The sequence below is a fragment of the Sceloporus occidentalis genome, unplaced genomic scaffold (genome assembly GCF_023333645.1).
Source record: "Sceloporus occidentalis isolate IW3139 unplaced genomic scaffold, rSceOcc1.0.p SCAF_4, whole genome shotgun sequence".
In the NCBI taxonomy this organism is placed as follows: domain Eukaryota; kingdom Metazoa; phylum Chordata; class Lepidosauria; order Squamata; family Phrynosomatidae; genus Sceloporus; species Sceloporus occidentalis.
In genome coordinates, this window is record NW_028316984.1 from 28,393,051 (window position 1) to 28,420,577 (window position 27,527).

The window sequence follows — 27,527 nt, forward strand, 5'->3', positions numbered from 1 at the left end:
GTAGGCAGTCAAGCTAGCAAACATGGCCTTGATGAGATGTCATCATTTCACTGTTACTGCCACACGTCTCTCTCTAGTTCTGCTCTGTGACGTCTCACTTCCCTGCTTTTTCATATGAGCGTTCAGTCTATATGTTCCCTAGTATCGTTTACTGTGGGTGTATCATGGGAAGGATGGTTCCTGCTCTCGTCTGGCACACTTCCTGCACTACTACCATTTCTCTGGGCAGAAGTGATGTAGCATAGCAGGGAAGAGACAATTTGTCAAAGTACAGTACACCGATATCTTGCATTTAATACGTTTAGTTTCATAGTTGGTCATTTGAACATAAACACAGGGTTAATTTGCAAGTCTGATTGCTGAGACATATATCTCTGGGGAAATCCTGCCATGAAGAAGAAAACAGGTTAATCATCATTTGTCCTAAATTGTGGTTGCTGTTTTGTGCCTTCAAGTCGTTTTCAACTTAGGCCCCATTCACACTACATTTTAAATAGGGCTCCAAACCAGTTGAAATTGGGGTCGTTCACACTTGCACCGGTGTTTTCTGACCTGGATTAGGGTGGTGGTGCAAATCCCCCTTAACCTGGGTGTTTTTTTTTTAAATGGGGATTTCTGTGGTTCTTTTCAAAAGGTTGTTTTTTTTCTGGGAGCTGCCAATGGGAACTCAAAAGTCAATCCCATTCAGAGCATCCTGCCACCTCCATTCTTCCTCCTCCTGCCAGGATCGAATCTCTCTATGGCATTTTATCCCGTTGCCAGTGTGAACAGGAATCAGGATAAAATGCCACTGAAGATTCGATCATCGCAAATCATGGAAATAACCCGGTTTCCCCACCCAGTTATTTCTGAGTGTGAATGGGCTCTTATCATGACCCTAAGACAAACCTATTTTCTTGGCAAGTTTCCTCAGAGGGGGTTTGCCATTGCCATCTTCTGAGGCTGAGAGAGTGTGACTTGCTCATGGTCACCCACTCGGTTTCTATGCCTTTGCAGGCATTCCAACTCTTGTCTCGAGTTATAAGCCAATGCTCAGACCACTGCACCATGCTGGACACCAATCTTAATTTAGAGATCTGCTGGCATGGAAAGAGTTTCCAGAGAACTTGGAAAAGTTACTGGTTTGAACTACAATTCCAAGAATCACCCAGCCAGCATTGCTGTTATGCTGACTGAAGAATTCTGGGAACTGTAGTTAAAAAGATAACTTTCCCAAGGTCTGGTTCAGATAGGATAGACCCGAAGTGGCTTTCTATGCTAGAAAGGAGCACTAGTGGTTTTGAAGGGACTTATCTGCTTTGCTACAACTGCAGAAAGTTCAACTAGAAGTGTGTGTGTATGTGTCTACACACACACACACCTTCAAGCCTCCTGCAGTGGTTTGAATGTTGGACAATGCAGCTTCTTTACTTTGGTAAGTAAAGGTAAAGTATTTCCTTTACTATGGTAAAGGAAATAAACCCTCTGAATAAACATTGAAAGGAAAACCCCTTTTTTATGGCCCTGTGTGGGGAAGGACTTGAAAAAGCCTGAAGTAGTGAGGGAGGAGAAGTGTGAGAAGAGGAGGAAAGAAGGCCACAGAGAGAGAGAGAGAGAGAGAGAGAAACCACCAGAAGCTGAGGCTTCTTCTGCTGCTGCTTCAGAGGAAGAGGACTAGGCTTGGCTTGGAGGGAGCTCCCCTCCTTCCCTCTTTGCTTCTCTTTCTCTCCCTCACTTTCCCCAGCAGAGCCCATCATCCCCCAAGGCCTCCTGCAGAGCCTCTCCCTGCCCAGGTGAGTCCATGGCTTCAGGCTGCACCTGCACTGCAGAATGGAGCTTTCCCTCCCTGCTGTGGAATCCTGGGGGAGGCTGCAGTTTGTGGGGGCAGCAGAGCTCTTTGAGCAGGGGCTCTAGTGGGCCGCCTCCTTTGCCAGGACCTGTCCTCCATCCCAGCCTTCTCTCCAGGAGGGATTCCAAAAGAGCCTCCATTAAGAAGCATGGATTTAGATATTTGTTTTCAGGGTGCAGGGGGTTTTATGGGGCCCTGCCCTCCATTTTTTTCTCCAAGGTCCTCCATATGGAGGTTAGATTGTTATTAAATTTTGAGTTTTGAGCTTCTGTTTGGCAGTGTCCTCTATGTTTCCTAGAAGGCCCTCCATTTGGAGGTATTATTATTATTATTAGGATTTTGAGCTTTTATTTGTCAGTGCCCTCCATGTTTCTTAGAAAGCCCTCTATTTGGAGGTTATTATTATTATTATTATTATTATTATTATTAGGGTTTTGAGCTTTTATTTGGCAGTGCCCTCCATGTTTCCTGAAAGGTCCCCTATTTGGAGCCTGACTTTAAGAAGCATGGATTTTTATTTATTTTAAGGGTTATGTGCTTTTATTGGGCCATGTCCTCAATTTCACTCCAAGGTCCTCCCTTTGGAGCCTGGCTTTAAGAAGCATGAGTTTATATTTGTATTAAGGATTTTGAGCTTTTATTGAGTCGTGTCCTCCATTTCTCTTGAAGGTCCTCCATTGGGAGTATGACTCGGAAACATAGATTTACATTGCTATTTTGAGCTTTTATTGGGTCATGTCCTCCATTTTTTTTAAGGTCTTCCATTCTGAAGTGCCATGTCCTCCTTTCTGCTCAGGACATCTGCTCACCCTGTATCTGAGGGTGCATCCGCACTGCCAAAACAATCCAATTTGAAAACTGCTTTAATTGTGATGGCTCGGTGCTATGGAATTCTTGAGATTGTAGTTCTGGGTGACATTGAAGTTTTTCTGTCAGAGAGTTCTGGTACCCCAACAAACTACAATTCCCAGAATTCCATAGTTGAGCCAGGGCAGTTAAAGCACTGTCAACCTGGATTATTTATGTAGTGCGGATCTAGTAAAGGCTTTTCAAGTTAGGATGGGGTTCAAGTAGGGTTGCCATAAGTCAGGACCTCCAAACCGGGACAAATGTAGGACACATTTTTTAAATGGAGGACACACAAAAAATTGATAATTTTTAAATAAATGTTAATATAAATGCATGTTTCTTAGGCATGCTCAAAATGGAGGACATTTTGGCATTATTCCAAGACAGATGGCAGAAATGTACTTCCCTTTCTGGCCAAACACCCCCCTGATTCCAAAACACACACAACAGCACATTTGGGCATAGAATATGGCTTCATTTAACATGGCTTCTTGCGTATTTCAGATGTTTGAAATTCACACTCTCTCCCCTTCAGAAACAGTGAGTGCATGCCTCAGAAGCTGACTGTTATCTATATCATCATCATCATCATCATCATCACTATCATTGTTAAAAGGGAAACCTGTTAGCATTAAAAGCACCAAAAATACACAGAAAGTGCACTTTGGGGGGAGGGGAAACCTTTGAAAATGGGCACCCCCCCTCCTCCTCCTCCTCTTCTTCTTCCTCCTCTTCTTCCTCTTCCTCCTCCTGTTTCCCCCTCCTCCTCCTCTTCACCATGCGCCAAGAAAGGGCACTTTTACCTCCCCCTGGCCAATAAGCTCACTCCTCCTCCTCTTCCTCCTTGGCTCCGTCTCCTCGTTGAGGCTGGCCAATGGCGGGCTGGGGCTGGAAACAGCCCTGCCCTTGCTCTGCTGCCATTGGCCAGCGAGCCTCAAGCCAGGGGACGAACACTCTGTTTACAGCCCCGCATGCGGGTGCGCAAGTGGGGTAAGCGCAAGGTGGTGCCGGCTGCAACTGAAGCAAGTGCTGCGTGCAGCACGGTTGTGTGATGGAGGCGGAGAAGGAGGTAGGCGGGCAGCACGGAGGAGTAGTAGGAGGAGGAGGATGTGGCTGCGCAGAAAAGAAAGAGGTGGCGGCCGCGGGGGGTCTCCGTGGGAGCACACAGAGGAGGAGGAGGAGGAGGAGCTGGCTGGCTAGCTGGCTGGCCGGTCAGGCTGCCGGCTGCATGAGCGGCCGCATGCTCACAGCAGTCACATGAGCGCGCCTGGCCCAGGGCATGAATCCGCGGTAACCGGGCCGGGACTGGGCCAGGACCGCTAAAACAGACAGTCCCACCTGCAGGCGGGATATGGCATCCCTAGGTTCAAGGAAAGTGCCTCAGGCAGACCAGCAACCAAGAGCAAAGGAGTTAATGCAGGCGAATAGGCCAAGGATGTGGCCCTTGGGAATTTCCAACTATGTCTGGAGTGCAGCTGCCCCCAACCCTTGCCATTAAAGCCAAGGTTGAGGGATGCTGGGGCCTGCAATTCAGCCACAGCTGGACAGCCATAAGTTGCCACTTCCTTCTACACTGCATAGTTTCTTTCCCAACAGTAGTTTTACTTGGGATGAAGTTCATTCTTCATCCTCTGGTGCATCTGTGTTGTTGCTATTGTGTATCTTCAAGTCATTTGGGGCCTTTTCCAACCCTAAAACAAGTCTATCACAGGGGTTTTCTTGGCAAGATTTGTTCAGAGGAGGTTTGCCATTCCCCTCCTCTGAGGCTGAGAGTATGTGACTTGGCCAAGGTCATCCAATGGGTTTCATGGCTGAGCAAGGAATCGAACCCTGGTCTCCAAATTCGTAGCCACAGCTCTCTCTAGTGCATCTACATTGTGGAAACAATGCAGTTTGACACCACTTTTCACTGCCATGGCTCCATTCTGCAGAATCCTGGGATTTGTAGTGTTGTGAGGGCCAGCATTCTTTGTCAGAGAAGGCAAAGGACCTCATAAAACTACAAATCCCATAGGATAGAAGAAAAAGAATCTGTATTGGAGTCATAGTCCAACATAGATAAAGAGGGGATACAGAATAAAAGAAGGTAAAAACGCAGGTTAAAATATCCTTTCAGATTACACAGCTTCAGTATAGCAAGTATAGGCGGGTTACAGACGGGCAAAAAGGGGTGTGTTCATGACGTCATGAAGGTAGAGCCTTCAGACGGCCCTTACCTGAATGCCGCCATGAACACGCCGCCCGCACGCCCCAAGCGGAAAGAAGCGGCATTAAAAAGGTGCTGCTTTTCCCCGCTTCTTTTCTGTATGATGCGCAGCTGCGCAGCTCCGTCTGTAAGCTGCTGCACCGGTACGCCAGAATTGTTACGCTGCTAATTTAAGTTGCCCATTTAAAAGCTCCGTGTCTCCTGCGTCACATAATGAGTCGGGGTCCTGGAACATGCGCAGTTTGCAGTCAGGCTTTAATTGCAGTGTCAGCTGCCATGCAGGTGTGGAAGCTGCAGCACAGCTGCAGCGCATTTTAAGACTCGTAACCCTAACCCTAACCCTAACCCTAGAGCAACATGTACGCATGCGCTGCTAGAATCGGGGAAAGTTTGGAATTTAAAGTGAACCCCTACACACATTCCTGTGCCATTTTCACCTAACAATAAAAACCCCTAAAACTTTAAATATTTACATATGTACAAGGGAGGTGATGGGGGATGGCAGGGGGACAGCGGTGGCAGCGGCGACAGCTGTGGCTGTGCATTGCAGATTCAGCAAGAGCGCGGGGACCAAAGGAGAGGAGGCATCCATGATGCTGGTGACATTGGCAACGTGCAAGCGGACAAGGATGCCAACACCAGCTGATCAGCAGCTGGCAGGAGACCACTATTGTTCTTGGGCAGGGCGAGGGAAAAAGTTTTAAAGGGGCTTGGGCGCTTTAAATGTGCACATAAGCTTTCTGCCACTGCTGCTGAGCGCCGCAGCTGCGCATCCGCCAGCCGGCAAAAGAAAAAAAAAGCCCCGTTTTTGGCCGCCCGTGCAGAAGCTGCCTCTCTCTTTTCAGCGTCCTCCGAGGTGGCGGTTTGGAAACTGTGGGTCAGAAACGGCCCCAGGTGAGGCGTCTTCACTGCCCCCCATGTGGAAGCCCCATCTCCTGAGCCACGCCCCCGGGGCGGGCGGTCTGAAGGCTCCGTATTCAGCAGAATACACCTCCAAGACGTCTTCCCCTGCCCGTCTGTATCCCTCCATAGTTTCTTCTTCCATGAGACAGAGCTACAGCACTTAGTGGTGTCAAACTGCATTATGACTACAGTGTAGATGCACCCCTGTGAATGGCAATGTGTCATTTGTCAGGCAGTATCACACTACATAATTACATCAGTTTCTTACCACTTTTAACAGTCCTGGTTGCATCTTATGGGGTCCTGGGGTTTGCAGTGTTGTGAGATACTTAGATGTTTCTACTAGAAGGTTCTCTTACTGTAGTTCAAGGGAGCGCACTAAAGAATTCTAAGTCCTTCATCAGACTAATCCCAGATTTCCAAAGTATGGGGCGACAGCAGTTAAAGGGAAATTGAATTACTATAACTGTGCCGTGTGGATACACCTAGTGAGTTTCACTGTGTTTTTCCAGAGAGACTCAACAAGGCAGAATAAATCTAAGCATGAAGCCAAGGCAATCCAGTTGGCCAAAGGGGCAATAAATCAATATATTATGGCAATGTATCTGTATCAGGCTGACCCAAACAACATGAGATAACAGTGGAAACTTCTGAGTTCTCTGAGCAGTGTCTCTACATACCTTGATAACTTTGATTGTGTATCCCTGCATGGCAGAATGGGGATGGACTAGATGACCCTTTGGGTCTTTTCCAACTCTAGGATTCTATTATTCTAAAGATGTTTAAAAACAAGTGCTAATGTGTTCAGTAGGATTTACTTCCTGAATTAGCTGTAGCCTGCAGTTCTCTGCACACCTGTCTTAATTTTCATTAACAAATGTTGGGCACCTTGTTTGCATGTATAGTGAGAATGGGGTTGAGCTGGTACATTGGTCTGGGGCCTGGAGAGCCAAAGGAAAGGGGGAAATTAATTTCTAAAGGCCTCCTAAAACAACAACAACAACAAAAACCCAGCAACAACCATCTCACAGCCCCCTTCCATTTCATTATTTTACAAAAGTTAGCAAACATATAGTTATTTAGGTTTTTCTTTTTACTAGGACCTATTTTTCCTATGAAATGCATGGATCATTGTATCCTGTGAAATGGGGTGTATTCACTTAGACTTCTGAATTCTGGTTGTTGATCATCAGTCATATTAACATCTTAACCAGGAGGCCAGCGTTCCATTATATAACATATATTTATTATGTCTTTCAAGTCCAAATTTGACAAATTCATTTTTTAAAACCACCCATTTAGCATGTACCCTCACAAATCCGGGTGCCAGAAATTGCAGCAAAGGACTTTGTCGTATTTTTTACAAAGAAGAAAAATCGCACCTTTACAATTTCATGTTTTACTATTGTCTTCATTGCAACAATATGGTTTTGAGAAGAATAGACTAACTTTTGAAATGAGCCCCCACACACCTGAGGCCTGAAAGCAGCCTTATTCAGCCTTGTAAAGTTTTTCTCAGAGGCCCTGCTATCTAGCTTGTCTGTGTGTTTGTGTTATTTTCATGAGCAATAGCTCTGTGAGTTGTGTAAAAGATCAAATGCATTAGGTGCAGGGCAGGGAAATCAGGAATGGAGAAAGTTTCTACTGATGTACTTCTATCCAGTGAGGCATAATGGTTTGAGTGTTGGACTTTGATTCTGGAGACCAAGGTTTGAATCCCAACTCAGCCACGAAACCCATTGGGTGACTTTGGAAAGTCGCATGCTCTCAGCCTCAGGGGAAATCAATGGCAAACCTCCTCTGAACAAATCTTGCTAAGAAAATCACATGATAAGTTTGCCTTAGGCCGGGGTACTATAAGCCAGAAATGACTTGAAAGCACACAACAACAAGAATCTGCCAAATGTGCAGAACCTCATACATAGGTCAACACTATATTTAAGGGAAAGTTTTTGCGGTATTGGACACAGTGTGTTAGCAGCCCCCTCAGTGTCTACAGTTGTCACACTGACCTGGTTCAGAGGATTGTATTTAAGTTCCATACTGATATGTTGTTGTTATTTGCTATCATGTTGACTTCAACATATGGCGACCCCTATGAATGAGACACCTACAAGAGCTCTGCTCAGGTCATCAACAGCCCTGCTCAGGCCTTGCAGATTCAGGGCTTCTCTGACCAAATCTATCCATCTGGAATGCAGTCTTCCTCTTGTCCTATTGCCTTGTACCTTCCCAAACATTATCATTGTTTCTAGTGAGTCATGTCTTATGATGTGTCCAAAACAGGACAGTCTCCGTTTAGTTATCTTCATTCCTAGTGAGAGTTCAGGCTTAATTTATGCTAAGACTCATTCTTTTGTCTTTTTTAGCAGTTCACAGTATCCATAGAGCTCTTCTCCATCCTCACCTTTCAGATGTGTTCATTTTCTTCCTATAGCTTTCTTTACTGTCTAACTTCCACAAACATGCATTGGTTTTCTGATACTGTGTCATCTGCATATCCTAAATTGTCAATGTTCCATGAGAAAAAAAGAATAACTGTGCAGTGCCTTTTGATCAATAGTTTTAGGAGATATCAGTGTAGAAGGGAGAATCTGTTTTTATAAAATGGTAAACACGTTGCTGTAATGAGTGGTGGGAAAACCAAATGCCATTTTTGAGTGGAAGAACAGGCAGAATCACATACTGGAAGGGCAAGCAGCTCTGCATCCTCTTCAGTTTACTTTTGCTTTGAGCTCACTGCACATTTCTCTGTTCCCACCTGTAGAAATCAATGATGTAGTGTCAGGTGAAGAAATACACAGTGCAACATCATAAGGAAAATCATGCTGTACACAAACATGTAGACAAGGGGGAGCACAGCACAATGGGATGATAAAAACAAGTAACTGCAACATTTAACAATTCATAGATGATTAACAAATCTCGTGATTCAGTTGTATCATCAGCTCTTGGTGTGGGGGTGTTTAAAAAAGCTTCATATGTGAATTTTTATGAGTTGTTATCGTTGTTGTACCATGTTTTTCCCCAAAATTGGAACGCAAAGTGGCTTATAATTAAAAAAACCCAATACAATTAAAAGCATGCAAACGTGAGTTACTTATGTATCTCTGGTCCAAAACAAACTACAGAAATAACTCAGTCTGAGACTGCTTTAATTGCCCTGGCTCAGTGCTAGGGAATCCTGGGAACTGTAATTTATTGTGGCACCAGAACTCACTCTCTCTGACAGAGAAGGCTAAATGTCTCACAAAACTACAGTTCCCAAAATTCCCTAGTATTGAGCCAGGGTAGTTAAAGCGATCCACATTGAATTATTTCTGCAGTGTGTTTTGGACCAAATACCTGTTATTTCCAAAACCTATAATAAGATGCATTCTTTGATAAAGAAGAACTAGTGAGCTTGTGGAATGAACACTGGTGCTTTCAATAGATTGGAAGTTGCCATGCCTTTGAAAATTGAATATCAATCTCCATAAATACCTCAATTATGTCTGCAGTATTTCTAAGGAACCAGCGGAGACAATTCAGCATTCTGTTGATGCATAAATTTTCCATGGCCTTCACATCTCTATGCATAACAAATATGTTATGGAAAAGATTGAATTGCTTCTACTTTAAGAGAAAAGGAGGTAAAACAGAGAACTCTAAGGCAGTGCATGGGCTCCCAATATAGCAAAAGAGAGTGCTTTTGAACAACTACACAATAAATTGTAAAATGATTTGAACACTATACACTAAATGGTTTAGCACGATTGAACAAAGACAAAGGATTCACACCATTTCTCTCAGAAACTACACTGAATTATGTCTATTGTTCTCACAATGTCAAATACATCTATAAAGTCTGTGAAAGTGCTATCTAGGACACAGCTCAAAGAACTAATTGTTTTGGACTACAACATTCAGTGGTCTCCTGCTTTGGGGATCCTAAGAAATTCTTTATACTTTGATCTGGATATCCCAGGTTCAAAATAAAGAACACTGTCAACTCTGAAAATGTGTATTTCCAAATTAAAAGTAAAACCTGGAGAGAACATTTTCAGGTTGAATTATATAAATGTGTAGATTTTTACAAAATATTATTCTTCACTGAACCAGTAAGTGCAGTTTGGATGCTTAAAGAGAGTAAATGTCAAATATTCTATGTGATAAGATTTATTATATCACTGAAACAGGTTTTTGTCTTTTTAGTATGTCTCAGTGGAATCAAGTCCAGCAGTTGGAAACAAAATTTTTGGAGCAGATAGATCTAATTTATGATGATAAATTTCCCATGGAAGTTCGACACCTATTAGCACAATGGATCGAAAAACAAGACTGGTAATCCTTTCTTTTTTTTCTATGTGTTAAAATTTTAGGATGCTGATGTGCAAGCAGATCATGGAAAAACTAAGTTATTGCTTTTGCGCAGATATTGCTTACTAGGAAGAAAGCTTCTTTTATTATTCAAATAAATATTTTTTAATGTAAGTTTTTGTCATATATATGCCCCTATATGCCACCCACACTACTACCTTTGATATTGGACAAATAGCCCAATTCCTGCACAACAGAACAAACAAACATATAGTTAGCACCAGCACTATAATTTTACTTAATTTTTTGTTTAGTAATCCTAATCTGCCCAAAAGAATTTGAAAATATATACTGGGAAAAACAAGACCAGGTCCTTAATCCAATTGTTGCTTTAATCTAAAATTAAAACTACTTAATCAGTGGAAACTTGATAAGTCAGTACTATGTAAGTTCCAGAAGATCCACTCTTGTATAAAATCCAACAGATCTACTCTAGTTGCAGCTAAGAATTGGAGTTAGAGTCAGTGGCATAGTGCTCTTAGTCTGGGGCTACTTCTCTGGGAGACGTAGGTTTGAATCCCTGCTCAGTCATGGAAACCTACTGAGTGACCTTGGGACAGTGATACTCTTTCAACCTCAGAGGAAGGCAATGGAAAAAAAAAACCTCCTCTGAAAGTATCTTATTAAAAAAACTAACATAGGGGTCACCATAAATCAAAATCAACTTGAAAGTTCCTAGCAACAACAAAATTAAACATGTTTATTTTATTTAAGGTATTGCTACCTATCTGAAACCAAACAAGGTGATATGCAAACAATACAGAAAATAAAACAGCAATCAAATTTAAAAAAACATAGTGAAATATTAAAAAAAATTAAAACATTTAAAAGACAAATTAAAAATAAAGTATCTTAACACCCATTGAGTATGGAGACCATTCATAATCTCAGAGAGACTGTGTTCCAGAGTTTGGTAGGGTCACAGGAGAAAGCTCTTTCCTGAATGCCTGACAAGGAGGTAAGGAAGTTTTCGAAAGGGCCTCTCTTGTACACCTTAAGTCCAAAACACACTGCAGAAATAATCCTGTTTTATTATTGCAGCCTTAACACAAAGCAGAATTCGCAAAAACTGGTCTTTTTCAGGCCACCCATCTAAAATGAAGTATTTATCCTGAAGATGTTATTTTGAAAACTTTAAGCTGTCCTCCCTGTCCCATGTTTTTTCCATGCATGTGACTTGCTCTTATACGTATTGTGTTAAACAGGGACTCTGCATATAACAATGATCCGATGGCTGCCATCCTCCTACAGAACTTACTAATAAAGCTGGATGACCATTTAGACCGTGTTTCCCAAGAGAAGAATCTCCTCTTGGTACATAACCTAAAGAGAATCAAGAAGATGCTTCAGGTGAGAGTATTTATTGCCTGCTTCAGTTTAAGGTGTACTCACATAGGAGGAATCCCTTCTGTTTCTCCAACTATAAACTTGTTGCATGGTTTAAGGTGCAGCTACACAAACCACACTGAAAGGAGTAGATAGATGTATTAATCTTAAGTATTTGCTCACTGCAGGCCCTCTTCTCATTCCTTGTTTGTCCTTATGACCAGATTGTGGGACTAGTACTTCTTAGCATAGCTTCTGTCATGCTATTTGTTGTTGTGATGCATTTCTTATTATTTGAGAGCATTATGTTAGCAAACATCTATACTAGCGCTCTTCAGGAAGTGGGTGGGTAACGTAGGGAAAGCAATTTACACTTGTGGCTTAAATGTAATACTACAACTGTGTGAGAGAAGTTCTTAATGCACTTCCTCTAGCTGACCTAGATTAAGATAATCGCTAAATACCGACAAGCAGTCTCGCTAATGATATCTTGATCTGAAGAGATTTTTTCATCACTTTACCATCAAACCAACTTAAAGCTGGCTGGAAACATTTTGCCACCTGAGATGGAGCTTTATTCTAGCCCCAAATTAAGGTTATACCAGCAAATGTTGAAACCAGACAACAGGTACCAGCTGAAGATGGTATATAAACTAAGGCACACTTAATCAATATCACTTAAGCACATCCTCCAACTCTCCCAGTTTGGCAGGCGCAGTCCTGATTAAGTCCTCTCTTGACCAGCTTTTTAAACTGCTTTTAAAATGTCCCAGTTTCTGCCTCTTCCTCCCACTTTACCCCTTTGTACTCAGCTTGCCTCAGTTACTGAAAACGGAGCTCAGACAAAGTAGTTCTTGATTAGTTAACTCAGCAAAGAGAAGAAGAAGAGAAAAGGAATTTTGCACTTCCCAGTATGCTCAGGCAAAAGCAAATGGCTGCAGCTACGCCTAGGTTGTGTGTTCTGCCTCACTAATACTTTTTACCATCTTGACCACACTCTGATATTACTTGGCCACACATGTCCCATTTTTCAATTATGAAATGTTGAAGGGTATGGTACAGAAGAGTAAATTTTGAGAAAGAGATGAACCAAAAGTCAGCCTCACTGCATAAACACCTACAGCTAAAAATCTGCCAAAATCTCTTCTTTTTAATATTGTGAAGCATTCCCCTCGCTGCCATCTACACTAACAGTGGTAGATTTCCCAATTGCAACCCACAGGCATGTTTCCTCTAAAGCTGCATCCATGCTGCAGAAACAGTCCAGTTTGACACCACTGTAACTGCCATAGAATCATAGAGTTGGAAGAGACTGCAAGGGCCATCCAGTCCAACTCCCTGCCATGCAGGAAATCTAAATCAAAGCATACCCGACAGATGACCATCCAGCCTCTGTTTAAAGACCTCCAAGGAAGGAGACTCCACCACTCCGATGAAGTGTGTTCCACTGTCGAACAGTCCTTACTGTCAAGAAGTTCCTCCTAATGTTGAGGTGGAATCTCTTTTCCTGTAGCTTGCATCCATTGCTCCAGGTCCTAGTCTCTGGAGCAGCAGAAAACAAGTTAGCTCCCTCCTCAATATGACATCCCTTCAAATATTTAAACAGGGCTATCATATCATCTCTTAACCTTCTCTTTTCCAGGCTAAACATCCCCAGCTCCCTAAGTCATTCCTCACAGGGCATAGTTTCCAGACCCTTCACCATTTTAGTTACCCTCCTTTGGACATGCTCCAGTTTCTCAACATCCTTTTTAAATTGTGGTGCCCAGAACTGGACACAATATTCTAGGTGGGGCCTGACTAGAGCAGAATATAGTGGCACTATTACTTCCCTTGATCTATACTTCTGTTGATAGATCACTATACTTCTGTTGATGCAGCCTAAAATCGCCTTGGCCTTGTTGACTGCCGCATCGCACTGTTGACTCATGTTCAACTTGTGGTCTACTTGGACTCCCAGATCCCTTTCACAGGTAGTCTTGTTCAGCCAGCTGTCACCCATCCTATATTTGTTCATTTCATTTTTCCACCCTAAGTGCAGTACCTTACATTTCTCCGTGTTGAAATTCGTTTTGTTAGCTTTGGCCCAGCTTTCTAGTCTATTCAGATCATTTTGAATGTCGATCCTCTCCTCTGAAGGATTAACTATTCCTCCTAATTTGGTGTCATCTGCAAATTTGATAAATACGCCCCCAATTCTGTCATCCAAGTCATTGATAAAGATGTTGAATAGCACTGGGCCCAGGGCTCTGTCTGCCCTGTGAGACCCCACTGGTCACTTCTCTCCAGGATAAAAAGGAGCCATTGTTGAGCACCCTTTGGGTTCGGCCGGTCAACCAATTACAAATCCATGTAACAGTTACTTTATCTAGCCCACATTTTACAAGCTTGTTTGCAAGAATGTCATGGGAACCCTGTCAAAGGCCTTACTGAAATCACTACAGTATTTCCTTCATCTACTAAGCTGATAATTTTATCCAAAAAAAAAAAAAGAGAGATTAGATTTGTCTGGCATGACTTGTTTCTCTGAAACCCATGTTGACTTTTTGTGATTATGGAATTGCCTTCTAGATATTCAAAGACTCTCTATTTAATGATCTGCTCTAGAATCTTTCCTGGTATTGACGTCAGACTAACTGGACGAATTGTTGGGATCCTCTTTTATCCTCCTTTTTGCAGATGGGGACAACATTTGCCCTCCTGGCTCAGTGCTATGGAATTCTGGGAACTGTAGTTTGCTGTGGCACCAGAACCTTCTGACAGAGAAAGCTAACTGTCTCACAAAACTACGGATCCCCAAATTCCATAGCATCAAGCCTTGGCAGTTAAAGTAGTGTCAAACTGGATTATTTATTAAATGCGGATGCATCCTAAGTAGCAAAAAGGAGTAGGGATTTTTCATATATTACAAAAAGCACCATTTTGAAAGAGGTGTTTTATGTTGGTGACAGCAGCAATGCTATTTAAAAGGGTAGGAAGTAAGTTCAAAATGAAAATAAAAATTTTCTATCCCTGAAAAGCAGTGGCAGCCTGCTCAGTGCACATTGTGTCACTATAGGGCTGATCCTGAACTAGTTCCATGATATTTTCTATAAGTAAAATCAGTGAGAAGCAGATAGAACAGTATAGATTCAGTTAAAATAAAGTTTGATGATGTTAAGTTATCCAGTGGATAATCCATATAACTTGTGCACACTTGGCCTGTAGCTGGCATTCGCACTATTAAATGTATAGTGAAATCATGTACAAATCATAATTGCATTTGAACTGCAATTGCACTTGTGTGAATTCACAATAAACAAAATCATGCAATACTTACTCAAATCCCTATTTAACACAATAATTCTGGGACATGGATCCTGTCCACTGTGGTTTTCCAACTAGCTATACTTGTAGAAATGAACTGAGACATGTGTCTCTACAACTGAGGAAAGGTGTCACTCTACCTTTGTATTTGTCTCTTCTTTCTTTTCTGGCATAAATACCCTAAAGACATCAGATCGTGTCTGATCTTGGAAGCAAAGCAAGGACAGCCCTGGTTAGTGCTTGGATGGGAGACTTCCAGTCAGTACCAGGTGCTGTCAGCTATATTTCAGAGGAAGGGACTGGCAAAACTAGAGATGTTAAGGCCTGAAAAGAAGGGGGAAGGGAATGGGGAAAAATTGAAAGAAAGGAAGAAAATAAATTATGGAATATTTTATTTTAGTGTGATTCAGGAACAAAATGAGAAAAAACTTTTTTTCCCAAATTTTTTCCAGGCCTTCACATCTCAAGGCAAAACCACCTCTGAGTATGCCTTGGCTAAGAAAACGCTATGAAATTCATGGGGTCACCAAAAGTCAACAGGCAACTTGAAGGTACATACAGTGGGCCCTCTCCTTATGTGGAGGATCCATTCAGGATCCTCCCGCGTAAGGGAAAATCCACCTATGCTCGAGCCCCACAGGAGATAATGGGGTGCGTATATGTGGTGGCGCAGTGCGCACGTGCCATGGGCATGTGAGCCATTGTTTTTTTCCCTGCGCAGCTTCTGCGTAAGCTGGAAGCTGTATAAAATGCATCTGCGCATGGCGCGAGTGCACTGTATATACATACATGCCCCTGTAGTTCTGAACTACATAAAAGACAAACTTTACAGGTGAAACTTACTGAATTATGGAGATGTGATGATGACAAAGACTTTACATTTCTACTTGCCACAATGAAAAAAGATAACCATTTTGGTTAGATGATAAGAAAAGAAATAGCCATAAATGGGAAACAGAAGAAATGGTAATGAAGATTACTGAATATATGTGTAAACATCAATGTTACTACATGCCTCTTGTAGTAATCAGCGCCATATATTTATTTTAGATATTTTCTTCAACTCCGTAGTCTTTCCAAGTGAACTTATAATATAAAACTAGTGTTCACTGATTTCTCATAATCACCTACATCTTTGTAAAAATCTCTAAGACCAACCAGGGCCCTACATCTTCCATCCATTCACAAGACTTAACACAGCAAAAGTAGCCACTAGAACTAGTCCACAGTGACATGTGTGGACCAAGACAGGGAATCCTTATTTACTAACTCTTATTATTTACTTACTCTCCAGAGGCAGCTGAAGACTACAAACAGCTGGGAAGGAGGAGGGATAGGTGTGCGTCTGTTCCTCCTCTTCCCTGCCTTCTGTGTGCCACGAAAAATGGCTTTGCATGCCATCTCTGGCACATGTGCCATAGGTTCACCTACATGGGTCTTTCCCTTTTATGCAGTATATTAATGCCCATGAACAGTAATGTCCCCAAGCTTTCTTATGCTAACATATTCTGTGTGTGTGTGTATGTGTTGTTTCCTTAGGGAAAATATCAGAATAACCCTGTGCACATAGCAGTAGTTGTTTCAAACTGTTTAAGAGAAGAAAGAAGAATATTGGCTTCAGCTAGCATGCCAGTACAGGTAACTTTATTTTATGTTTTATAGTTGTGTCTGTCAAAAAAAACTCCAAGCCCCCAACCCTAGAGGCGCAGAGTTATGTCAATATAAAACCAGGATCCAATTGGGGCATTATGCTTGTGCAACTCCTAATTGTACAAGTGGTTAGACCTTTTCAAACCTCACACAAGTAGACATTAAATAGGTCCTTGCACAAGTGTAGGTGCACAATTTCCTTGTTCCCTGTGCTACCCAAGCCAAGACAGCCCATCTTACAGTCCAGTGATGGCTTTAGTAGCAGACTGTTTAAGTTGACCAAAATAATTCCTTTCACAAAGGAAAACAGAAAATGTTTAATGTCACAAAGACTCATGGGGTAACTTTAATATATTCTGAATATGCCCTGTTTTGGTAACCTAGAGTTCTGCTTGACAATACAGAATTTGGTCTAAAAATAAATAGCACTTGATTTATACAACAAGAAAATAGTGCTTCTCTTGAAATCACAACTGACACGAAGAAAACAACAAACATGGAAGAGAGGAAGCAAGGAGAATGGGATGACTAAGAAGTCTATGCTCTGAACTTAAGTGGAACAGGCTGTCCTCAGGTGGCAAGCTGAACAGACTGAACAAAATGAGGCCAGAAAAGGAATTTGTAAAGTTTTTGTTTTCCAAACGGAGAATATTCCTTGACATGGGCTATGAGGTGTGTTTAGAATATTAGACTTTGTGCAATTGGTTTGGAATCTTAGCTCACTGTAAGTCTTAAGGAAGTTTGGGAATTATGTGCCCACATGCAGCCCTTGGTGCAGCCGTTGTGATATCCACTGACCCTCCCAAAGGTTCTGATAACCTCAAAATCACTTGCAGCCAAAATTAGTATTTTTTTGCAAATCATAAACAAATGAAAATGCTTGAAACTCCTTTTGCAGGGATGTTTAGGGGGTATTCCCAGCTGGAAACAGCTACCCCCCCCCCAAAAAAAAAACCTAAAACCAGCCTGAAAGGTGACCAGAAATGAGGCATTGTTATTTCTAGTTATCCATAATTGCCAGTTACAGTGATGTGGTGCAGCCTTCTGGAGTTGTGGAGAAGCTTACAATTTTGTTTGCAGCCCTCTGGGTTCCATAGTATGCCCAGCCCTGATGTCTTCGAATCGGCAAAGATGAGTTCAGTGGATAAGCGTTAACTTGTGATCACTGCTGGTGGATTTTCAGGAGCCCAGACACTCCAGGAGTGGTGCATTTTCCCCACCAAGTCTTTAGACTGGTCAGTGTATATTCCTTTTATGTTTTATAACCAAGGTGATGACTTGCCAGGTAGGAAGTTGTCTTTGTTTTCAGAGTTCTCATACTTTGCATATTTATATGAAAACAATAACTGTTAACTCAGTTAAAGCCACATTCCTCCATGACACTTGTGAAGTATACAAGAGCATACTTATATCAGGCTCCCCCTCCCTCTGCTTGTATGGCAGATTCTCAGTGCCTGTGTGTACCACAATGTAGTGAATGGGGGGAGGATGGGTACACCTGGGCAGCATATGGAATTGTCACATAAGGAGTATCAGAGACCCTGTGATACAAAGATCAAAACCTGCGAGCTATTGATAATTCCTTGTTATGTCACAGAGGCAGGCTCTCATGATGTTACAATGGTGTTGTTACAAGGAGCAGCCCCTGGTTATGTCATTTAGCACAGCACAATAACATTAACCAAATGAGAAAAATATATACATGGATACTTTTCAAGGCAGTACTCTTGCCCTAAGATCCCTCCACCTCACCTTGAAGACTAAAGAAGAGAGGCCAAGTCCTGTGGTTCAGGATTGGGCTCTGAGGTCTGAGAACCTTAGTAGCATCTTGATGTAGTTCTGCAACCATGAGAGTAGCCATTGCCCTCCCATATCTCCAGTGTAAAAATTAGGGAATGGATAATTTTGTATAGCTCTCCCACTTCCATGTATATGTGCTCATGCATATGTATGCACGCGTCTTCATTGATTGTCTAAATGGAGTATTGTAAAAAGATTTTAAAATATTTTGTTGCTTTGACTTGGAGTTGTGGTTAAGTAAGCATGTTTTGGGATATTGCTATCTGCTCTTGGAGCTATACTTCTGACTGTGCTAGACTTCCACAATGGAAACTGTACCTTGAACAAGCAAATATTGTTTCTCAAAGCAGACGTGACACTGTGGGAAGTTGGCAAAGACATAATTTCTATACTCTTGTCTATATAGAGAAATTGGTCCTTTTTCTGTGAATGTGTTTCCCATATAAATGAAGTGTGAAATACCTCAGATTAATGAAAACATTAAAACCAAAAGTAAAGTTTGGGGTGAGGGGAAATCTTTGTAAAGTTATAAAGTCCTGGATCTGTTTATTTTTAGTTACTTGTCAAAGAACATCCTTTGCAGTGAGAAACAGTATTATTGAACCCACTTGTCTTTTTGTTTATTTAGGGACCTCTAGAAAAGTCACTACAAAATAACCTGGATTCAGAAAGACAAAGAAATGTAGACCACAAAGTGTCTGCAATTAAGAACAGTACTCAGGCAAGTTGTTGTGGTTTGCTATCTGTGTACTAAATGCAAAGAAATCTACATACAGGAGCAGATATATCTTTGGTGTCAATACAATTTGCTTAAGGTTAAGCTTTCACCCTCAGACATATCTCTTTGCATTATCAAGGACATCATCCTTCTGCTTTTATTTTATGGGTTTAGCTGATAAATTAACCTTTGGTTGAACCAAACTATTATAGTTTCTTAATTTCTGAATTTTGTAATAAAAGTAAAGCCATAATTCAATTATTCAAATGAGCCCTGAAGAGAAAGGATCATAGTTGGTTGTGTGATGAACATGTGCTTCAGAACAGGCATGATCTTAGGCTTTCTTTACTGAGTGATGGGAGAGAGCGAATCCTACATATTTTTCTTGAGATGAGATTTGCCAGCTTCCACGTTCATAGTATTGAGCTGTCTGCTGTTTCATTAGTGTTGACACCCTTTTAGTTGATCAAACGGTGTTTTAGCTGATTGGTATGATTAGTATGATAGAGGGAGGCTGCAACAGCATGTCCCTCACCTGAAGCTAAGTTCCACTGAAAACACGACTTGTTTCTGAATAGCCATGGATATGATTGCATTGTACCTATTACGGACAGCATTAAACATGGAATACAAAATAGTTTTCTCCACCTTATCTTCCCAAGCATAACCAGTGGCTATGGATGAGAGGTAGTGGGAAATACTGTATATGTTTTATTTAGAAGGGGCTGAAATTCTCAGAGGATTGTTGTCACTTGATAAACATTAGGAATCTTGTTGGATCCATTTGCCATTTCTTTTTTTAAATTTGAAAAACAGATGACTGAACAAGATGTCAAATATTTAGAAGATTTGCAAGAGGAGTTTGACTTCAGGTTTAAAACAATACATAGCATAGGTAAGCTACTCCATAAAATACTGTGAAGGAAAGAGATGGTCTCTGATCTTGCATGGATGTAGATTCAGAGCTTGGGACTTACACAAAATCTGGATGTATTACTGAAGCAGGTGATATGGAAACTGTCTGTGAAAAAGAAGTCTTGTCTGTCCTTCAGGGGGAGAGGGAAACGGACAGGGGAACTGAACAGACAGGCCAGTATAGCACAGGCTGAGCCCATGCTATACTGGCTCTGGTGCTCATTGGTCCATGGGTTGGCAAACAGACAGGCACACCTGTCCCCACACTGACCTGAGACAAGGACAGGCATGTGCTCCTTACCTTGCCATGCCTTCACTCCAACTGAGAAGTACCACTTCACTGCGTCTGACATAGAAACAGTAAATTACCCTGGGGTATCGACTGTTTACCCCAGCATCAGGCCAGATCCTCTGGATCCATGTCTTTTCTGGCAAGATTGGGCCTGAGCCTGCCTCCTGTGTTTTGGACTGCATCATCTGAACTAGATGACGTGAGGCTGGGGAACCTGGGCCTTTTGGCTGGTATGGACAACCCCAGGGTTGAGATAAAAGACTAACAATTGTACCTATGTAAGCTTTCTTAAATGTAAGTTTTATTGGATTCTCAATTGTACATAAAAACATGTAAAACCTAAATTGGGGGTGGACAACTACCTGTGGGTTGGGGCCACATATGCCCCACAATGGACTTATTAAGGCTGCCCCTTGCATCATAATTTTTCTTGCTCTTTTAGTGAAAATGCTCCTTGCATCCTCTGTGGGTACTGGGGCAATTTTGCCATTTTGGAGGGTTCCCCTCGGCTGTTTTAAGCTTAAGAGAGACCTTTCCCCAAAACAGGAAGTGACATTCCTGTTTTGCAAAAGAGCTTCTCCTGGGTCTTAAAATAGATAGGGAAACATAATGGAAGTGCATCCACACCACCTAGAAAGCACGTGGGCATTTTGAGTAGGAAAAAAATCAAAATAATCAGGATGGGGTGCTTTGGGGACTACAAAAACAGCCTTTGAGAGAGGCACACTTTCCCCACTCTCAGCTTAGATATGTTTTTAGACACAGAAGATACAGTCTGAGTAATGTATGGTCTGTTACGCCTAAGATATAGGCACCCCAATCCAATTGGAGGATTGGGAGAAAATATGGCATGAGAAATTAAAATGTATCTTGAACTACAATATGAAAGAGAACTATTATAAATTACAATATAGGTGGTATTTAACCCCTAATAAACTTTCAGAAGTAAATAAAAATACTAGCAACAGGTGCTGGAAGTGTAGAGAGGAGAAGGGCACCTTTTACCACATGTGGTGGTTATGTTGGATTGCAAAGAAATATTGGGGACAAATACATGAGGAAATAAAAAAGTTGTTAGCAATGAGATTTAAGAAAGAGTCAGAGACGTACTTGTTAGGAATAATGGATAAGGATTTGGACAGAAAATACGGGAAAATTCTTCTAGAACATGGCCACATAGCCCGAAAAACCCACCAAAAATATGGTCTATTTCCCCCATCTGCCTTTTAAAGTTTTTGTCCTCCCACTGGGATTCTTGTAGTACAATACTTCCTTGCTATCCCCCTGGGAATCCATTCCAGGACACACACACCCCAATAACAAAAAATGCAGGACCATAAGTCTTGTTCTTTTCAATTAGCATGAATGCATGCTGGCGCCCATGCATGCTCATTTAAAAAGCCGGGGCTTACTGTCCATTCAAGTTCACATCCACAGATGGAAAGTCTGTGATTGGTGTGGGGGCACTGTATTTGCCTTGTTCTCTCTATAACATTTGGGGTATTAGCTCCAGTACTTGATAATCAACTCCTGCTCTCAAGAATTCTGTCTCTCATCAAGCCCTCCTGATCAGATTTTTCAAATTCTAGGATTCGAACTGTGGGCGACTGGGGTTCTAATCCCTGCTCAGCAAGTCACACTCTCACAGCTTCAAAGGAAGGCAATGGCATACCCCAAATCTTATTAAGAAAACCCCATGATAGGTGTAACAGAGTTTGCATGTGTCAGAAATGACTTAAAGGCATACCAAAACAACAACATACCCTCAAACATTTCACAGATGGAAACAGGGACACATGTGGCCAACAATATCAGAGTGTGGTCAAGATGGCAAAAGTTACTAATGAGGAAGAAGACTCAAGTAAGGAGAAGCGGCAGCAGTTTGCTTTTGCCTGAGCTGATACCTTTGAACTATTCCAGTTTGACAGGGACAGCCCTAATTCATCCTTTGCCATTCCATTTTTTTGAGTGCTTTTTAAATGTCCCACTTTCTTTCTTCTCCCATTTCTCTCCTTTCTTCTCAGTTTACAAAAACTGTTGCAAACATTAAATTACTTTGCATTCAGTTATCTGGGGGGGGGGGGGTGTGTGTGCAAGATCTTGCCCTTCTCTAAGCCCCCTAGGAAGGGCAAGATTTTGCCCCTGACTTCTTGTTCCCTCCTTTTCCCCTTGTTGAGTTAATTGAATGGAAACTACTTTTGCTCTATGAACTCAATGTGAAGCAAAAGAAATAAGCTGAGTGAGGACAAAAGGAGGAAAGTGGCAGGAGGAGAGAGTAACTGGGACATCTTAATAGCAGCTGAAAAACAGGGGTGGATAAAGGATTAATTGGGATTGTTTCTGTCAGATCAGAGCACTTGAAGGATATGCAGTGTGACTAATACATGAAATTGCAATAGTACCATGAATTATATGAACCATATTTATATGTACATCTAAGTATCATTAAAAGATATAATAGCTCTATTCTTGTTGTTGTGTGCCTTCAAGTCATTTCCAACTTATGGCAACCCAAAGCCCTATTACTGGGCTTTCTTGGCAAGATTTGTTCACAGCATTTTCTCGGCTAGCCTTTGCCTTCCTCTATGGGTGAGAAAGTGTGAAATCCACCCAGTGTGTTTCCATGGCTCAGCAGGAATTCGAACCTTGGTCTCCTGAGTCCTAGTCCAAGGTTTGAACCATTACACTATGCTAGTTCATCACTGACCCTGTTAGCTTGTCTTTAAAATATTTTCAAAACATAGCTTCAGGAGATACACAATTCCCAGCAGAAAAAAGAGGCCCCAGTTTTTAGTACAGAAACAGAAAATAACAGTATTCAGTGTTGCACTTCCATTGGCAGAACGGTGGACAATGAACCTCCCTCTATCACCATCTTGTTGTGGTCTCCAAACCAGCTTTAGAGGACTGTGAAACTGACAAGATGCTTTGGTGTGGTACATGGAGCTGCACAGGGATGGGGGAAAGAAGCTCTAGTGGCAGAACATGGTCGGATTTAGGCCATGTATGATTATTTTATCCTTATATACTATGAAGACCAATAATATGCATGTTTTCTGGTATACATATAAAGTTGTTGGTTAAAAGGTAAGGTATACCACCTTAAAGAGGGATATACATAAATGTAAGATTATACACACACCTCATCCCATACACTGGGCTGGAGGGATAAATAAACTCAGAACAAAAATGTATTTCTGTTTGAGTGGGCTAGGCTGAGTCATGAAAGTTTAAGTTCAGCTTGTATACATACCAGTCCTAACTGAAAGCAGCTATATTTCAAGTCATGTTGAGAAATCAAGAGAATGACTGAGGGCAACCAGGAGTCATAGCTCTTAATCTTTCCCATGTGGATTTTAAGATTGGAGTCTCTTTTTTGTGTTATAGATTTGGCATGTCTTGAAGTCATGTTTAGAAACATATGCTTTGGTGGCCTGTGGGGCAGGATTTTGTCTTTTCTTCTTCTGCAGGATGGAAAAATCTTGGGGTGCATGCATGTAATTTTGGAATGAAAAGGGAGTGAGTGATTGAAGCAGCAAGCAAACATAGGCATACATGGCCCTGCCTCCCTTCCATTCCTGATGGGAGCTTTCTTAGGGTACTTTTCCATTTTTAGAAAGTTTGGGAAAATGTGGCCTTCATCTGTGCATTGCACCTAGTTCAAATTTTTGCATTTTGATGTTCTAATCATAATTGCAAAGGCCTAAATTCCCTAAAGGCACCAGATTCCATCTGATCTTGGAAGCTACGCAGAGTCAACTCTGGTTAGTAATTGGTTGGGAGACTGTCAACAAATACCACGTCCTGTGGGCTATATTTCAGATAATCTGGACCTAAGCCATATAGGGCTTTATAGATCATGACCAGCACTTTGCAATCTATTTCAGAACAGAATGAGAAGAACAGTGCTGCTATGAAGCAAGAAATGCTGATGTTGCAGGAAATACTTAATACGTTAGACTACAGGAGAAAGGTGAGTTGCCATTTTTTATATTTTGTGGTACTATTCCTTTTGCTTTGCATCACAAACTGAGAAATACCTAGCAGTGTTATTTTTTTCTAGATAGACCTTAAGTAGCAGGAAATTCCAAACAGTCTGAAAGTGCAAGATGACTGTGCAGACTAGAATGCTGTCTGCTTCCTGAGCAGGAAGACAGTCACAAGATTGGAGGCATTTTCTCCTTCTGTTTATTGTATTTTTAATTGTCCTTCCTCCATAAAGCCCAGAGCAGCATGCAGGAAGCTAGCCCGCCATCCTTAAGACAAAGCTCATAAATAGGCTGTGTTGTTTTTTCCTTTGCCATTAAATTGGCTTTAATTTATGGTGACCATGGGCCAAAACAGATGGCCCAAAAAGAGTGGATTGGGACTGCCATGGAGCTGGTCTCCACGGAGCCATGGCAACCACATCTTGCAGTCCCATCCTCTCTGGAGCCAGGCCAAATAGGAGCAGAAAAGATCCACTCCTATTTGGGCTAGCAAAAAGCCACCTTAAGCAGGCTGGTCGCAAACCCAGGGTGGCTTCTGGGCACTCCAGCAGTCTGCAGTGTGTAAACACCATGAAGCTGCCCCTGTGTGATTGGCTGGGTGGCTTCTGGGCGGCTTGGGAGCATGCAGCATGTGAACGCTGCACTCCCAAGCTGCCCGGAAGATGGCTTAACTTGGCAGCCTGTTCTGGCCCTGTATGAATGTGAGACCTCCAAGAGACTCAGGACTTTATTACATGATAAGTTGGGTGCATCATTTCACTGGCTTAATTCTGTGTTTAGTCTTTTCTTATAACATTGTGACTTGCCCATTGTGGCATTGCATTTCCTTCATTACTGGACTGTCTTTCCATTGCTGCTATTCAACTATTGGTTCTGGTGCAGTTGTTCTTCTGCTGCAGTTCTGATACTCATGTGGAAGTCATGTGGTGTGAGAGGCATGGTTCTCCACTTGTCCCGCTTCCTATGCCAGACAGGATGAAGTCACTTCACTTCCGGTGTCCAGACAAAGAAGACATCACAGGAACAACACTGCTTTTACTCCATTCCCCTTAAACATTTTTTTGCCGTAATTGCACAATTGAACTGCCATAGCAGGTCACCAGCATGAAGTGAAGTGCCAGCATGCGTAATGTGCCAAAACTGTGGCATTTAAAAAAAGAAAAAAACTAACAGTGTGCATGTGTTACATATGGTAGACGGGGCAGGAAGGTGGAGTCAAGCGAGGCAATACAGAAAACATTGTGGGAATGTGCATCATTGAAGCACCACTATAGCACAATTGGAATGAAGATGGAGTGATTGTTTCCATACCAGTATACTTCTGTTTGCTTAAACAATATGGCTGCTGTGAAATGTGATAAAGCTCTCAGTCATTCACTGCCTTATTCAGATCTTGCAAATTTAGGACCATGGTGAAATCAAAGGCTTTCATGGTTGGCATCCATATTTTTTGTGGGGGTTTTGGACTTTGATGCTGTGTTCTAGAAGAGTTTGTTCCTGACGTTTCACCAGTAGCTGTGACTGGCATTTTCAGAGAATGCTGGCATGGAAGAGAGTGGGGTACATATACTGTCGATTGAGAGAAAGCAATTTACAATTTGATCTGTGTATTGTTCTGCTGTTGAATAGCAAGGTCTCAGGGTGTCTATTTAATTAATGATCCATTGTCAGCTGGGAAACCCCTTCAACAGGATGGTTTTCATTTGCATTTGCCGGATCTTGATTTTGGTGTTTTTCAGGACTAGTAGCCAAACTTTGTTTACTTTACAGGTTTCTTCTTTCCTGTTGAAGTTGTCCAGGTGCTTATGGAGTTCGATGGCTTCCTTGTGCATTTTGACCTGAGTGTTGTTGGCATGGTCCAAAATATCAGTGTTTTCAAACAGCTTTTTATGCCCAGGATGGTTATAGTGTGTTCTTCTACTGCTGATTTTTCTGGCTGACCCAGTCTGCAGTGTCTCTCGTGTTCCTTGATTTGTGTTTGAACACTGTGTTTGGTGGCCCCTATGTAGACTTGTATGCAGCTGTACAGTATCCAGTAAACTTCTGAAGCTGTGCGAGGGTCTCTCCTGTCTTTCACTGAGTGCAGCATTTGCTGGATTTTCTTCGTCAGTTTTTAGAACATTTGGAAGTTATGTTTCCTCACCAGTTCCCCTATTCTGTCTGTGACTCCTTTGATGTATGCTCAAAAATACCTCCCCTTTGACCTCCTATGAAAACTACTAGTATGGAACGAGACCAGCTGCCCCCGTGATTGATTGTTGTTAATGTTTTTTAGACTTCCATATTTTTATGTATGTTTTTATGCTTTTACAGTATTTTAACTGTGGTTTTAATGCTGTAATTGTAATTTTAACCTTGTTGTGATCCCGCTTTGATCCAATGGGAGAGGCGAGAGATAGACATAAAAATTATTATTATTATTATTATTATTATTGGTGGTTGTTTGTCTTCACTCATGGGATTTTCTGGGTCTGGCAGTCCTTCTGATTTCTGAGCCGGAGTACCCATTAGCCTGTAGAACTCAGTTTAGGTGCTTCAATTAAGTGGGATAATGGATTCTACAAAGAGAGAAATGGGGTAGCCATAGGAAGCCCTCTGAGCCCTGTGATAGCAAACTCTTATATGGAACACATTGAGAAGCAAACCCTGGAAACAGCACCAAAAAAGCCCACAGCATGGTTCCAATATGTGGATGACACTTTCACCATTGGGGTTTCCCAGCAGACAATGGATCATTAATTAAATAAACACTGTGAGGCCTTGCCATTCAACAACAGAACAATACACAAATCAACATGTAAACAACTCCTCCCAACCTAGAGTCACACAATCAGTGGTAATTCCAACTGAGTGCAGAAGGGTTTATACCTAGATGGGTAAGTGCAGGATTGCCTTTCTTGTGGGTTTTGTGTCCATGTGTAAACTGGAACCCAGTCTTCTATCAGTCCAAAGCTCCTCTCTCCCCTATACCAAAATGGCTCACTTGACTCAACTGTGTTTCCTTTGTTTGTAAAAGCTAGATATTGTACAGTGGACCCTTGTTATACGCTGAGGTTTGGCTCCAAGATCCCCCGTGTATAACAAAATCCATATATGCTCAAGTCCCATTAAATATAATAACATAGCAAAATGGTGCTCCTTATAAAAATGGAAAATCAAGGTTTGATATTTGAAATTTATACTTTTTTGAACATTTTTAAACCATGGATGCTTGAATCCGTGTATAAAAAATCCGTGTATAAGAAGGGCCAACTGTACTTGTAATTTATCCACTATTCAGAAGTGAGCACTTATGGGGGGGGGGGTGCAGAGGGGGACAGGAAGTGTCACTATCCATATGCAAGAAAACTAGGAAAACCTGACAGTCTGCAGAAGTGCAACAAAAA

The 27,527-nt window shown here is 41.9% G+C and overlaps 1 protein-coding gene across 4 annotated transcripts in view; it reads left to right on the plus strand.

The window, feature by feature from the left end:
- Positions 1-380: 380 nt before the first annotated feature.
- STAT4 (signal transducer and activator of transcription 4) overlaps positions 381-27,527 on the plus strand; it is a 57,964-nt gene continuing 30,817 nt past the window's right edge. For 2 of the 4 annotated variants that reach the window (XM_089519568.1, XM_089519567.1), the window contains exons 1-7: positions 1,353-1,414; positions 9,981-10,109; positions 11,351-11,495; positions 16,317-16,415; positions 18,856-18,948; positions 19,762-19,840; positions 24,040-24,125. In XM_089519568.1, the coding sequence (XP_089375694.1) occupies positions 1,386-1,414; positions 9,981-10,109; positions 11,351-11,495; positions 16,317-16,415; positions 18,856-18,948; positions 19,762-19,840; positions 24,040-24,125 (660 nt within the window). In that variant the 5' untranslated portion in view covers positions 1,353-1,385. Of the gene's footprint in view, positions 407-1,352; positions 1,415-1,617; positions 1,773-9,980; positions 10,110-11,350; positions 11,496-16,316; positions 16,416-18,855; positions 18,949-19,761; positions 19,841-24,039; positions 24,126-27,527 lie in introns of those variants that run through there. The other 2 variants (XM_089519570.1, XM_089519569.1) reach the window with 2 other exon arrangements.